This window comes from Drosophila montana, unplaced genomic scaffold (assembly GCF_035044405.1).
Source record: "Drosophila montana isolate Dmon_TW-CO22-7 unplaced genomic scaffold, ASM3504440v1 contig_1505_1, whole genome shotgun sequence".
Classification (NCBI taxonomy): Eukaryota; Metazoa; Arthropoda; class Insecta; order Diptera; family Drosophilidae; genus Drosophila; species Drosophila montana.
This window is the reverse complement of record NW_026996452.1, coordinates 3,672,754-3,688,619: the sequence shown is the minus strand read 5'-3', so window position 1 is coordinate 3,688,619 and position 15,866 is coordinate 3,672,754. Positions and strand designations below refer to the sequence as shown.

The following is a 15,866-nucleotide window of genomic DNA, read 5'->3' as shown; positions in this document are numbered from 1 at the left end:
AAAACTCTTTATCTTCATAGTGAAACCATAAATTATTATTTTTAAGTGCTTTCTGTGATTTTAACTTTTAACTGCCTGTTGACATATTTATTTATTCTTTTTTTTTCATGATTTATATTTACCCTAAAACTTGAGAGACTCCCTCATTGCTGAGTATACCAAAAAGTAGACAGCGAATAAATTGAATAAATATAATGGAGAAATTTTAAAGATAAATGCGGACTCATTTAGTTAATGTCAGCAGCATTAAAAGATTTGTAAAATACAAAATTATTTGCTTTGCACAAAAAAATTGCCTTATTTTTTAATTAACTGTGTTCACTTTCATCTTTAGGCGGAAACTAAAAAATTTATATTTCAGTAAAAGTTAAAGGTTCCTTCGCTGTATTACAAACGAAGTTACAAGTGAGAGTCTAAAAAAACTTAAAACCTCTTCAAGCGGAAAACATTTGCAGGCAACATCTATGCAAATCTTTATGGGCTTCTATTTTTACATTTGAAGTATTAAAATTAGCTCAATGAAGTGTCAAACTGACGTAAGATCTGAGTGAATCCGTGCGTTGTGGGACATGGCCAAAGCTTCGCTGCGTACAAAATATGAACTCCGGCCAGAAACTGCCAATGCAATGGCAGTCAATTAATTAGCCATCCAAAATATTCAAAGCCCACCGTTAAGGATAAGATATACATATTTGTACAAGATGGTCTATGGACGCAGCATTGCTGTTGGCGTCTGCTTTATGACCGTTGTCATTGTGCTCTCGGGTCTGATCTATTATCTAAGTTTGGGTAAGTAGAAAACAGAAGATGAATATGTGAATATATGTGAATGATATATATCAAAAGAGACGATCTACTAGTCTGTATCATAGCCGCAAACCGTTTCAGGATAAAATAAATATTTAAAAAAAAATAAATCAAATTTAACATAAAATTGAAGTTTAAATTCTATTCTATATAACTTAAAATGAACTCTCGTTTAATTAACAAAAATAAATATGACAGTGGATAAATTCAAATTCTGTTAGCCCATTTTCTTTGCATTTTTCCGTTTTCTAACTTGGTACTTAACATTACAGTGCCTAAAATATTTCCTAAAATAATATATTACAAAATTGCAATAAACAAAAAACCGCAAAGTTTTTAAAGTACTATATCTGAAATGGGTTGATTGTTTTTCTAAACTTTCTAAAATCCAATTTTGCTTTCAATTATGTCCACAGACCCAAATCACATGCCGAAAATTCAGCTCAATTCTCAAATATCGCACATAAATTGATGCGCTTAAAAGTATTTGAAAGTAATTTGGGCACTTCTAGGATAAATAATGGTTACAGGGTATAAAAAAAAGAAAAAAAAAGAAAGCGTGACCATAAAAAAGAAAATACAAACTTTGCCTGCGAGCAAAACAATTTTCACATATATTTTACAAGCAGCCGTTTCTGCTGCTGGGCCTGGTTTTTCTTTTTTTTTTGCTATATTTTGTTTTATGTGGAAAAACATTTTCACATTTTTCGCATTTTCATCGCGCTGGCAGCTTAAATACATATTTTTGGATTTTTATGCCCATTGCCAATTTGCCTATTGATTTGCCATAGCAAAGCCAAAGCAAATATTTGATGAATGCCATTTCTTGGCTTAACGTGGCGTCTGACGTATTTCTGTGTGTTTATTAAGGACCAACATCAAGGATACAAGACTTATTAGATTAACGCAGATGTCGCCTGTTCGGCTAGTGCTGCGTCTTGGCCTGGAACTGGGCCTGGGCTTTAAATCCGAGTCAGACAAATAGCCAAATGCCGACTAGATTTGTATTTATGCGCCTTCGCTGCCAGCACAAAGTGAAATTGAAATGAAAAGTGTTGCTGCTAATGCACAGCGCGTGCCTAACGCCCAGGATCTGGTTCAGGACCAAGTCAGAGGATGTATGCCGCCGGCTGCTGCTCTCAGCCAAAACTATTCACAATGACGCAATATGCGAGCAGGAATTTCATTTGATTGCCGAGCAAAAAGTTGTCATTAACTAAATGAAGACATTCAATGATTAAGCAGCTTTCAGCTAAGTTGGGCACCATAAGATTTAGGGGACTTGCAAATAAGTTGAGCTATGCACAGCGAGAACTATACAAATGATTTAGGTTTTGTTTTTACACTTGATATAAAATTAAATGCTTATTTTCTTATGCCCTGTACTCGTAAAATTAGTGTTAAAAGCGTATAAAAAGCTAAAGGCAGACATGTCAAAGGCTATAAAGTATATATAAGCTGAGCTATGCTAGTCCATCTGCCCAGGCACAACTGTAGCTTGAGACAAATTTGCACAAAATAATAAATAAAGCTAAGCTTCAAAATTTAACAAATACATATATATATATATATTATTTCATCTAAATATATACGCCTATCTGTTGCCCTGCACCGATATTTATTATATCAGAAATATTATTAGAAATAATTTAGCTGCCACATAAAGCATAATTAATGCACACATTGTAATGGCCTATTTAAAAAGTAAAACTTTTGCTTTTAATACCCTGAACCCATTGAAAATCGGTTTAAAAGGCTATTATGTATTTGTGCAAATGTATGTAACAGGCAGAAGGAAGCATTTCCGAAACCATAAAGTATATATATTCTTGATCAGCATCAACAGCCGAGTCGATCTAGCCATGTCCGTCTGTCTGTCCGTCCGTCCGTCCGTATGTATGAACGCAAGGATCTCAGAACCTTTAAGAGCTAGAGACTAATTTGCCCCGTTTCCAAGTAATCGATAAAAATCGACATCGAAATCCTGTTTTTTGAGCAATTTTGGTGAATAATAAGAGCTAGAGTCACCAAACTTGACATGTAGCTTCTAGAATAGTATATATGTATACATCAATTATTTTTCATTTTATACCTATCGCCTGTCGGAAGAAGAGGGTTCAGGGTATCCCCTAGTCGGGAGCTCCCGACTAGAACCTCTTACTTGTTTAAGGTAAAATCTTGCATTTGCCCAACATCTCGATATTCGTTGTTGAGCCAGAAATGTGTTTGTCCATGCGAGACTCATGTATGCAATATTTTCTTATTGCCAAATATTAATAACAAAAAGTACAATTCAATATAATTTGATTGAACTGGTGCACGTGACATATTGGTACTTTTGCGAGCTCATCAAACAGTTGATGAGGGCTTCAAGTTCTATATTCTAAAAACTGCTCAGGCACATAAATTTGTTAAAGTGTCAAAGAAATTGCCAATTTTGTTGACGAATAGGTGTGCAAAAAGTTTGCAGCTGCCTCATAAAGCAAAACTATATTTGTATTGCTCCATACAAATGCTAATTAATGCCCCAACTTTGGCATGCTTTTTTGTTCAGTTTGGCACTTGAATTGGTAATATATACAAAAATATGCAATTGACAACAAAGCCAATAGAAAAAAGAGCTGATAGAAGCAATCAAAAGTTTTGTGCACATTAATTTTAATTGATACACTCTTTTATATGCACAATTCTTGGACTTTTGTGAACTGCAAAAAAAGAAAAGAGAAAAACGATAATGTAGACAAAACAAGTTCCGCTTTCAGCAGCCAAATTACTCATACGCTCCATATGCAGACAGCCTTCTGCTTGGGCAACGTGACATATGAACAATAACAAAAAATTAAAATAAAAATAAATAAAATGCAACACTTTATGTGGTTTATTCAGGCCAAAATGGGGCCGTGTTGTTGCTGTGCCAGACAACTCATGTCTTATTAATTATTTTCTACATTTTTCTCTGTTGTTGTCGTTGTACAAGGACCTTGCCCCACGGGCAGCTTTGCGTGCAACAATGGCATACAGTGCGTGCCGCAGCGTCAAATGTGCGACAAACATCTCGACTGCGCGGATGGCAGCGATGAGAATCCGGTCGAGTGTGGCAATCTTTATGGCAGCAAGGAGCTCGCCGATAAAATTGTGCGTAATGCGATTGAAAAGAAGAAGCAGCAGCAACAACAACAGCAACTACAACAACAACAACAACAACAGCAGCAGCAGCAGCAGCAGAATCAACGCCTCACGATAGCTGGTCCGAATTCCAGCGCCTGGGATTCGCCTTCGCTAGCGGTCAGCAGAAATCAAAGCCTGCCCATACCCTGTGGTACGTATTGACAAGATTGAGAAATCCGCTTAAGGCTCGCACGGCCATTGTTTGGGGATGAATGTTGCAGAATATTGATTGAAATCTTGGTAGAGCCTGTGCATGTTAAAGTAATGCAATGAGTGCACGGCTAGCTATTTGAATTAAGAAACGTTCTTTATTCATTTTATGGAGTCGTCCATAAGTCATATATAGCCAGAGCTCTAATTAAGCTCATAAATAAATATACGACTAATTTAAACTGATTTTTTTTTTTAAATGAAATTAATGAATGATAAATAAATAAATAAAAAGACTCAGCTGCTAGAACTCTTAATTTTCTTTTAGACTCAATATTTTATATTTCACTCTAGTTAATTTCAATAAAAATAATTAATTCTTAAATAATTTAAAATGAAATAGTAAATATTTTGGTTTAACCCTTTCTGATACTTTTTTATACATATATTTAAATAAATATTTTATATTTTACTCTAATTCATTTAAATAAAAATAAATAATTATATTTAAATATTTTTAATGTATAACATATATTTAAATATATATTTTTAAACATATTTTATTTGCTTTATTTATTTGTATAAATTTATCTCTTAAAGCAGGTGCTAAATTTATGTATACCCTTGTAGAGGGTATTATAATCTTGTCATGAAATGTGTAACGCATAGAAGGAGATATCTCCAAGCCATTAGGTATACTATATATATTCTAAATCAGCATCAACAGCAGAGTGGATATAGTCTTGTCCGTCTGTCTGTTTCTAGGTTTAGTGTTACTCTCACATATTTGCAAAAGGGAAATGTCTACAAGGGTATTAAATCTTCGACGTGCCGCATATATTCTTACTTTCTCGTTATGCGTGGCCTTTTCATTTACATTGCAACTCTTGCTCAGTCCTATTAGCTACTCAATCTGTCCTGTTCTTATATGCCCCAACAGCTATCACAACATATCCACGACAATGTCAGTGCGGCGGTGGCACGATGCTCTACTGTGGCAGATTTGCCAAGCTGCGTCGCTGGCCGCGCATCAGCGAGGAGGTCACGAATCTGTTCATCATACGCAACAATATTACACTGAGAGAAAATCTGTTTGCCAATTTGACGCGACTGCAGAAGCTGTAAGTGTACTCTACCCCATATACTTAATAATTAGCATCTAAAATATACATATATTAAATATCAATCTGCAGCACGCTGAAACACAACAACATATCACGGCTGCCACCGGGCTGCTTTGGCGGCTTGCCGCATCTGGAACGTCTCGAGCTTGGCCATAATAATTTTAGCCAATTGCCGCATGGCATACTGAAAAGTCTGCCAGCGCTGCAGTGGCTGTTCCTGGTTAACAATCAGCTGCGCTATTTTCCCATGGACCACTTGGCCGCCATGCATAAGCTGGAGTGGCTCGTCCTCAGCCGCAATCGCCTGACCCTGCGGAATGAGCAGCTGTCCAAGAGTCCGAAGCTGGTCGAAATGTAAGTAACATTTTTGGAACTGGCACCGGGTCCGGGCTAAATGTTGCCGCTATTTGTTTGATTAAAACACACAACAACAACAACAGCAAAAATAGGAATAGGGTCCACCAAACCAGAGCCAGAGCCAAACCCACTATTTGTTATGGTCCTGTACTCGTTCAGTTGATGTATTCAAGCGTGAAATGCTTTACAGTGTCTGCGTCTCTGTCTGCGACACTGGCTGGCACCGCGACCATTTTTTTTTTTGGGGCGGGGGGAGCGGGTCGAGCACCATCAAGTGCAGTTGGGCATGTGTTGTGTCCTTAATGGAGGGTTAAGGCATGGGTGTGGCAGTTATAAGCCATTATATGATGTGCCATGGATGGCATAATAACAGTTGGCATTTAAAGCTGCCAAAACAAAAATATAGCTAGCCAGTTTAACAAAGATATTGGTAATAAATTGAAGTTTGGGGCACAAACCACTGAGGAGACGGATGAATGAATAATAACATATATATATCTTATACAACATTTATTATTATTATTAAATTTTATTTTATTTTATTTATGATAGTACCATAAATATTTCGAGAGCAATTGCACGCCTCGCTTTAAAAAGCCTTTAAACTTAATATACCATAAAACGAGTGCGATTTATTGCCCTGCTTTTTAGGCTTATTTCAAGCAACCACTAACTAACTAACTAACTGACTAACCAACCCACATATATCATTTGGTCAGGAGAGCGTGAAAAGATACAAACAGCCGGAGACCGTGGGTTAGATACAGTTACGAGCACTTAAATACTCGTACACAAGCGTAGTTTTAGTGTAGGTTTGCTTGAATGGCTAATGGTTTTTTTCTGCTTCACAGATATGCCCTCACAATAGTTATTTAACCTAACTCCAGTCGTTTGTTTAGCTCTTAAGATTTTCACATTTGGTTATGCGTTTTATTTGGGGTTAAACAGAGTGTGTGTGGAAGGCTTGGGCCAGAGGAAGTTAGGCTTAAAATGAAGCAGAAAATTCTCCCGCTTTTTAAATGATAAAATTTCAACAGTTGCGAGAATATTTTTTTAGCTTAAAATGCAACACAATAATCAAGTTATTTATATATTTCTAAGATAAAAAATACAAACTTACGTTTCGAGTTAGACTCAATTAAACGTTTACTTATTTTAAACCCCTTCGATTGAGTTAAGCGGAAATATCAGAATGTTATAATTTTTGCTTAAATATCGATAAACAAAACTAAACTTATTTTTTGTTAATTTCATTAGAATTATATTAAAACAGAGCTAAGTGCAGGGTATGCAGTGTTCTATGGCTTGCGAGCTGCAAATTCCGGTTTTAATCGTTTTTCCGTTTATTCTAATTGTTGCTGCACTTTATTTTCCAGCTTCTTGGATAACAATCGAATCGAGTACATTGGCGAGAAAACTTTTGCGCAATTGGACAATTTAGAGCTGCTGTAAGTTGAAATGGACAAAACCTAACTACAATTTATCCTTTTACTAGCCCCAAGGACGCGCGCTTTAAGGCTGCCCCCCAATAGCATTTGGCCATTTCACTTAGTGTTTTTTTTTTCTTGTTTTGGTTTTTTTTTTTATTATTTTAAATGCTGCAAACGTCGTCTTGCCATCGTCCCAGCGTGTCCCTTTGCACAAAACTCTTAAGAAAAAGTGTCGAAAAGTCTATTGAAATATGTTGTACTTAGGTTTTATGGTGCGTATGCGTAATTTTTACTCTTGACTGCATTTGCTTTCATTTCGTTTTTGGGCTGCGCTATCATCGGCGCTGCTACAAGATTTATATGGGTTACATTTGCCTGGCAATATCCCTCAAATCCTAGTCTCACAGTCAGCAAAATTGTAGCTGGGAGAGAACTTCAAACAAATTGCGCATACGCACAGTTGACGCAGCTGAGATACTATTTGGCATATCAGCTGAACATGTTATTCAATTGGACACCTTAGACGCTTGAATTTATGCGCCAATAAGCATAAATTTCACTTTCAATTGTTTACACATATGCTCCAAAGTAAATATTTAAACGTAAATCGAGTCATGCAAATTGCCTGCATGGGTGCGTGTGTGTGTGTGTGTGTGTGTGTGTGCATATAATTCAGTCATATCTCTAGCAGTGTGGCAATTTGAAAACATTTATCAGGCATCTTCGTCTGCCGTCGGGTGCAAATAATCATTAATTTATGCATCAATAGCTGACAATATAAGTCAATGGGTCGTCTGGGAACCCGGCGCGTTGGTAAGTGAAAATAAATCAGCATCACAAATTGCCGCACGTAAATAAATGTGCCTGTGTGTGTGTGTGTGTTCGTGGGCACCGCCAACGTTCTGCATGCCCCTGCAAAAGCCAAAACTGGCTTAGGCTGACACCCGCTGCGTATACGCAATATTTTTTTGGAGCTCATCTTAGTTTGCCTTGCGATGATTTGCAAAATAGCTGAATGAACTGTGCCACAGGCAATAGGATGAAAAATAGAATATGCTCATCATCGGAAAATATTTAGCGAAATATATATAAAGCATTACTCGTAGCTCTGACTTTATTAAATCGAGCTGTTCCTGTCTTAAAGTTTTAAATGACTTTTACTTCGATAAAAGTTGTCCGATATTGTACAGATTGAAAGTCTAGAGCATAAATCTGAATCAAATATTTGTGATATCAGAAAATACTTGAAAATTGTGATGCCACTTTTGGCAAATTTGATTATAATTTACTCCAAATAGCAATAACATTCAAGGAGTCAACCTTTCTTGTCCGATATAAACTGTTTTTCTCCACCTTCGTCCATCTACACTATCCGAGCTAAGAAGAGTTTTTTTTCTAGCATCTCCGCAATTGCTGCCCCTGAAAGTATGCAGCAGAATTTTGCAATCATACGATTGCCGATCTATTTGTGATTTGTGCTCACCTGTTACTTCAGCTGAATTTGAATGAAAACTCACCTAAATGAAATTAATGCCCAAAAAAATAAGTTTTTTCTTTTTCCATTCCAGGCTTCTTATTTTATCTTCTTCGCCGACTAAACTATTTAATTTTTTTTTATTTTTTTTTATTTTTGAGGATTTTAATCTATTTAATAAAGTAATTTTTCATGCCTAACTTCTTTTCCACAGCGATCTTCAGTACAACCTTATCACACACATACACGTGAAAGCCTTTGCCAATCTAACTGCCATTTCAGATATGTGAGTACATATTTATATACATATATATTTAGTTATTAAATATGAAGCGGACGCTAAGCATGAATTATGTGGCGCAGCACTAATTAGCATAAAAACATAAGTAATGTCCCCTTCGGCCGGGTAAATAAACTCGCCAATTGGTCTGCGAACAAACAAAGGCAAAGCTGGACAATTGCTGAACTGGCCAATAAAGAACCCAAAAATGACTGTCGGCAGCACTGTGGCAAGCACAGCTAAATGAAAAGTTGAAAACTTTGAGAGTTCTCCCAAAGGGAAATCAAAGTTGGATTCTGTTTTTTCCTTAACATCTATTTGCTTTGTTTTTTTTTTGTATTATTATTTAGGCAATTTATTGTTTATAGACAAACTACCGATTGTAATCGTTAAAAGATCTATTTATAGCTATATCTATGACCACATCGATCACACATTCAATTTGGCATTTTATGATCTCGGCCACGCCTTCTAATTTGACTACTTATTGCATAAATTATTAGCTCAGAGCTAGTCGAACCTTTATGGCCAGCCGTACAAAAGCTCTCTCTGTGTGTGTGTGTGTGTGTGTGTGTGTGGTAGCTCGCAACAAATAATACAATCTATAAACTAAAATGTTGCAGTGGCTCATAAAAATGTTAATAGCTGTGACGAGAATTCAAGCTGAAGGCAGACACAACATGGCGTATGCTTAATATTGTTGAGATTTTCTCAGTTGTTCTTATAGAGGATAACTTTAGCTGAATCATAAGAGATTATTGTGAGTTTTCTCTGAACAATTTAATTTCATTTATTTATACTTATAATGGAACAAGAAAAGGTGCAATTGAGTTATATTTATATTTATTATACCCTGAATCAGACACAACATGGCGTATGCTTAATATTGTTGAGATTTTCTCAGTTGTTCTTATAGAGGATAACTTTAGGTGAATCATAAGAGATTAATGTGAGTTTTCTCTGAACAATTTAATTTCATTTATTTATACTTATAATGGAACAAGAAAAGATGCAATTGAGTTATATTTATATTTATTATACCCTGAATCTATTACAAATTTGGAAGGAAGCATCTCCGACCCAATAAAGTATATATATTCCTGATCAGCATCAATAGCCGAGTCGATCTAGCTATGTCCGTCTGTCTGTCCGTCTGTCCGTCAGTTTGTTTTGGTGTTCTTAGATAAAGGTTCAGGGTTTAAGGAGAACCTAGTTATTTGTTCTATCTAATGTCACATTTTATAACATTTATAAAATAAGCTACCAAGCTACTTGATCTTGAAAGAACAGCTTGCAATATTATGAATAAACACTTAAATATTAACAAATTTATTATATTTACATTTAACTAAATTTTCGTAAATTTCAACTAAGTATTTCTCAAACAGTTGTAGATAAATTTGTAACTTCAAGACGCCAGCCAAGTGAGCCACAATTTATGGCTGAAATTCAGTTCGATTTCTTTAGCTTGTGCCGTTACTTATTTCATGCTCAGCTCGCGTATATACACACATATGCATAAATATATCAATATCATATTTAATAAATGTGGTCGCCGGTCTACCGACTACCCCAGTCTGGCATCAGGCTAAGGCGTTAATAAATTTACCAACCCGACTAAGACATACATCAGCATCAGCATATCAATGCCGAGACACACACACACAGACACATTGAGAAATATGTTGTGCTTGTCACTTGACCAAAAAAAAAACAGAAAACGACGCAGAAGATATTTAAGCAAATGTATCTGCAGCTTTTGTATCTTTAGGCAACGCTGTCTGCGTGTTGACTTTTGGGCCACGGGGCCAAGTTGACGGCTTCAGGCGACGACAGCAGCAGCAACAGCAGCAGCAGCAACAAATAAACAAACAGCATTATGGCCAAATAAAAATGCAAATAAATTTGTATTTTATGCGAAAACAATTTCGACAAAGCAGCGCCCGGTTTTGGCTGATGGACAGCACATGAACTAGCTTCGGGTCCGGCAGCCAGCCAACCCGCTGCTCTATAATGAAGGAGTTTATTGAAATTGGCGCTGTGCTTTTGGTCTTTTGGCCATTATTATCCCTAAAGTCATTGCTGGCAGTGAGTGAAATCCTTTGCTTGCCTGTTGATGTGCGGCCCGTCCCCAGTGTGTGTGTGTGTGTGCGCGTGTTCTTTAGCATGCAAATAATGCGCCTGCAAGCGTGCTGTGAATTTTTGAACAGTCTCTCGGTTGCGCAGCGTCAAGTTCATAAAACAAATGTGACTTTTATGGCACTACGTTTTGTATCTCCCCGATACATATGTCCTATCTGTAGCTGTGTGTGCGTGTGCGTGTGCGTGTGCTGTCTTCCTTTAAATGCCGCTCACATTTGTGCTGACTTGTTGTTTACTTGACCAGACCGTTCAGCCCCCTGCGAGGTGGCCACCTTTTGGCCAGTTGGCTAACATAAAAAATCGCTGCACTAATTTGATTCTTGGCCGTTCCAACAAAATTCGCACTGGCAGCTCATTTTCGGGCTAAGCTGCTTTCGGCCAGCAAGTCTATTCGCGCGTGTACAGGGTGTCTTTTCTCGTGGCCCGACTGGAATTAAAGCGCGCAATGACGTTAATTGCGGCCAATGATTGTAATGCCAGGACAAACACAGAAATTCACCCACGGCAAATGGCGCATGCCAGGGCATTGCTCGAAGGGTTTCGCAGCGCAGTACGTGCCATTTCCACTGATTGGCCTAATACCTTCCATTTAATTGTATCCAAATGCCAACAAATGGGTCCACGCCATGCACTTGTTTTACTTTATAATGCGTTGGCTGGTCTGTAAAAATATGCTTTTCGATTTGTTATATTTTTAAATATTTTTTTTAAACCCCTTTTATTCGCGTTTTGTTCAATTTAAAGTCCAACCAAATATATAGTTATTGAATATAGATAAAAGAATAAAGGGTATTTTTATTATTTTAGAATAATGCAAGAATGTCCAAAATGCAATACGGAGAAAAACATTTTTAAATTAAATTTAGTATTTGTTTGAAGCGGAATGCCCATACTGTTTATTGTCTATGCCCATATTAATGCAGAAATATCTTGGGATTGCGTTTTTAAAAAAATCAAATACAATTGCAGCAAAATGAAATATATGCCATAAAAGTAGAAATATCTCTCCTCGGTTTGACAAATTAATCAATAAAAATCGTAACTTTTCTTAATTTTCGCCAACTACAATTAATTTGTTTAACAAATTATTTAATACAACTTGAAATTCATTTAAAAAACATGCAGGACTAACCCAACTAATTATTCAAAAGTAAAAACATTTTGCTTCTTTAGTGCAGCAAAATTGATTCAAATATTTGCACTCTCTACTTTTGAACTAGACGAGCCTTAGGCCTCTGTACTAGGCTTGGGGCACATCAAGCGCGTGCATAACAAATTAATAATTCTTTCAAAGGCAGAGCATTCAGGCAGTCGTTGTTTGCCCATTGAGCCACATTCTAAGCCGCAATTCGTGTTGTGCCCTAGCACTAATACAGCTATGGGCATCTATTTGACATGTTGTTAAATGTGCATTGACCGACCCATATTTTGTGTGTCTCCCTCCCTCTGTGTGTGCGTGTGTGTGTGTGTGTACGCGCGTGGGCGCTCTACTGACGCATTATGTTGCCAGCTCGCGTGCAGAGGCAACCGCAGAGCACACACATGTATGCGTGTGCCTGAGCAAAAGCAATGGGCATTACCGGGCATGGGCCACTTATTTGCCGGGTGAAAGGTTGCGGGCTGGGTGGCACTTATTACAGGCTGGCAACTTGTTGCCGCCGCTTGTGAAATATGTTAATTGTCGTCTGAAATTAACAAAGGCCCAAAACAGCTGCCCTGACATTAAGTAGCCATTTTAATGCCCGGACAAGCAGGACACAAAGCCTGGCCCCTTTTTTTGTGGCAGAATTTACATAAAATTGTGGGACAGGCATCAATCGAGTCGAGTGTGGGGCAGCGACAGCATTATCAAAAAGCAATTTATGCTGCAAGTAAAACATTTACTTTATGGTTAAGCTAGTGCAAACACACAGACACACACACACACAACAGACCCCTCTCACCTACATCCCCTTAACCAAACAACATGCAATGCAACTTTATAGCTGGCGAGCAATTACCAGCTCTAGCTCTTTGCTGGATACGAGCTGCTGTGCGCGACAGAGGGTTGTCTTTGTTAGGGAGGCGGGGGGCGTGTCGTATTGTCTTTGTGCGGCAAGCCATAAAAACAAACTGTTTTCAGTTGACGCCGGCATTGATTGACCAGACAAGTGCAACGAATGGAGCTAAATAGCATCAACATCAGCTGCTGCACTTCACAGAGAAGCGCGCGGGCACGGGCACGGGCACGGGCCGAAGATGAACGGAAGCGGCTGCCGCCAGGGCAAAAGGGGGACGGACGGATGAGCACTGGCTACGGCTGGAGCCAGCGCTGGAGCGACGTCTGCAAGCTGTCATGAATGATGCGCTTTTTCCTGTGACTGAACAACTCAGCAGGCCACAACATCCCATTCCCCAACACAACCCCCCCTCCCCGAAGATAAACTATAACTGCTTGCAGTGATTTATATCGAATACACACACACACACGCACACTTACACAGCTATTAAACAAGAATTTTCGTCATTATGTCGCACACAGTTTTGTTATTCGTGTAGATTTTATTGTGCGTCTTTTAAAGCTGTTGCGTTCGAGTAATAAAAGAAGGGGGGAAAAAAACGAAAACTTTTTAAAGACTCAACTCCTAGATATTTCGCACATGTATGTAATCCGGCAGTTGAGAGCGTCAACAAATGTTGTCTTGTGTGTTTTGTTTTTCTTTATTTGTTGCTTTTAACAGCTTAAAATGCCTGTGCGCCCATTATTTGGCTTACGCGGCGTATGCGCAATCTTCTGCCCTGTATAGACGGCATTTTTTTCACTCCTATTTTGTCTCCTTTTATAGCCGGCTCATTGGCAATCCCATTAAGGAATTATCTGGCGAAACATTTCTGCATAACACACACCTGGAGGCGCTGTAAGTAAAGAACAATGCTTTTTTTTTTTCGACATTAAATAGGGGCAGGCATCTGCCATTTGGGGTTAAGAATTAATTTGGATTTATGCTATGAATATGATATATAAGCAGACCTTGGGGTTTGTCTCTCCGTGTTTAAGGAATTGGAGTCAAATTTTCTTGAGATGTTGAAAAAAGGATTTTTAGTTTAAAATGAATTTTAGATTATTTGAATGAAAATATTAAATAAGAATATTTGTATGCTCGCACTTAAACAGCTCGCTGGCGTACATGCCGCTGCCGATAGACCGCAATCTAATGAAATCGCTTAACGTATCCTTTTTGAATTTAACCGGAATCGAGTTCGAACGCATCGACTTTGCGGCACTCAATGAGATACGCAATCTTAAGTACATAGTCTTTGATCGTTTCTACTACTGCTCGATGACGCCGCATGTGCTGATGTGCAAGCCCAAATCGGATGGGGTTAGCTCGTTTAAGGATCTGCTGAGTAAGCCCTCGCTGCGGCACTCCACCTGGTTCATGGCAACGCTCTCCATAGCTGGCAACCTGATGGTGCTCTGGGGCCGTTTCATCTATCGCGATGAGAATGTGGCGGTGACCATGGTCATTAGAAATCTGGCGCTGGCCGATCTGCTGATGGGCTTCTACCTGCTCATCATTGGCGTGCAGGACTTTCGCTACAGGGACGAGTATCACAAGTATGTATGAGTTCTATATATACATATATATATATGCCATATAGTTTGATTATTATATCGGTTTTTAGGGTGGCCCGCGATTGGATTAGCTCGTGGCAATGCAAGGCAATTGGCACGCTGGCGGTCAGCTCCTCGGAGGTGTCCATGCTCATATTGGCCTTTATGTCGCTGGAACGTTTTCTGCTCATCGCTGACCCATTTCGTGGCCATCGGGCAATCAGCGTACGCATCATTTACTTCTCGCTGCTGTGCATTTGGGTAACTGGCGTCGGTCTGGCCATTACGCCCGTGGTCATCTGGTCGTCCAGCACAACGGACTTCTATGGCACCCATTCAGGCACCTGTTTTCCCCTGTTCATTCATGAGGCCTATCCCCTTGGCTGGCAGTACTCGGCCTTTGTGTTTTTGGGCGTCAATTTGCTGCTGCTGCTCATGATTGCCCTGCTGTATACGGCTCTGTTAATATCTATTTGGCGTACTCGCAGCGCCACGCCCCTTTCGCTGCTGGACTGCGAATTTGCGGTGCGTTTCTTTTTTATTGTGCTGACAGACGTGCTGTGCTGGGCACCCATTATAGCCATGAAAATTTGGGTATTCTTCAAATATAATATCTCCGATGATATTTATGCCTGGCTGGTGGTCTTCATATTACCCCTCAACTCTGCTGTCAATCCGCTGCTCTATACCTTTACCACGCCCAAATATCGCAATCAAATCCTGTTGCGCGGCTGGAAGAAGATAACGTCAAGGAAACGCGCCGACACGGGACACGGTAATGTGGCCAATACAACAACGGGCACTGCGACGGGCTCCTCACAGAATCCGGATGAATATACCACAACCATAGGCATAAAGTCTATGCCATTGGCATTGACGCTGAGCCATTGAATTCCTGGTCAAGCTAACCAATTTTCTTTTGTACTCTTCATTATGTCTAAATACTCTAACCAAATATATGATCTATATGTATCTATATGTGTCTAAATGTGCATCCAAGTCATTGTTAACCAATCCAGCAAAAGCGTGAAATACATTTAATGTGATATTTGTCAAAGAAGGTCAACTTTTTTTTGTGGGACTGGGCTTCAATTTAGAAATGCCAAGCCAAGGCTTGAACAAAAAAAAAATGTAGAAAACCCCGATTCACAAATCGAAGCCCAAAGCAGGAACTTGCTGCGAAGCGTAAACCCAACTACCGACTTCTTATTTCTTGATTATTATTTTATAAATTATTATTATTAAGATTAACTATACTAAATTCATATTATAAATAATACTATAATTGATTACAACAAAAGAGCGCTAGCGTCTAGGCCTTTAAATAGAACAATCCTTT

General features: G+C 38.5%; 1 protein-coding gene across 1 annotated transcript; it reads left to right on the top strand.

Moving 5' to 3' along the window:
- The first annotated feature begins 690 nt into the window (after nt 1-690).
- Lgr3 (Leucine-rich repeat-containing G protein-coupled receptor 3) lies at nt 691-15,556 on the top strand. Its single transcript, XM_064692141.1, has 9 exons — nt 691-789; nt 3,785-4,126; nt 5,066-5,246; nt 5,319-5,603; nt 6,983-7,054; nt 8,725-8,796; nt 13,758-13,829; nt 14,087-14,530; nt 14,599-15,556. Exons 1-9 carry the CDS (start codon nt 702-704, stop codon nt 15,416-15,418), a joined length of 2,376 nt encoding a protein of 791 aa, XP_064548211.1. The 5' UTR covers nt 691-701; the 3' UTR covers nt 15,419-15,556.
- The last annotated feature ends 310 nt before the right edge of the window (nt 15,557-15,866 follow it).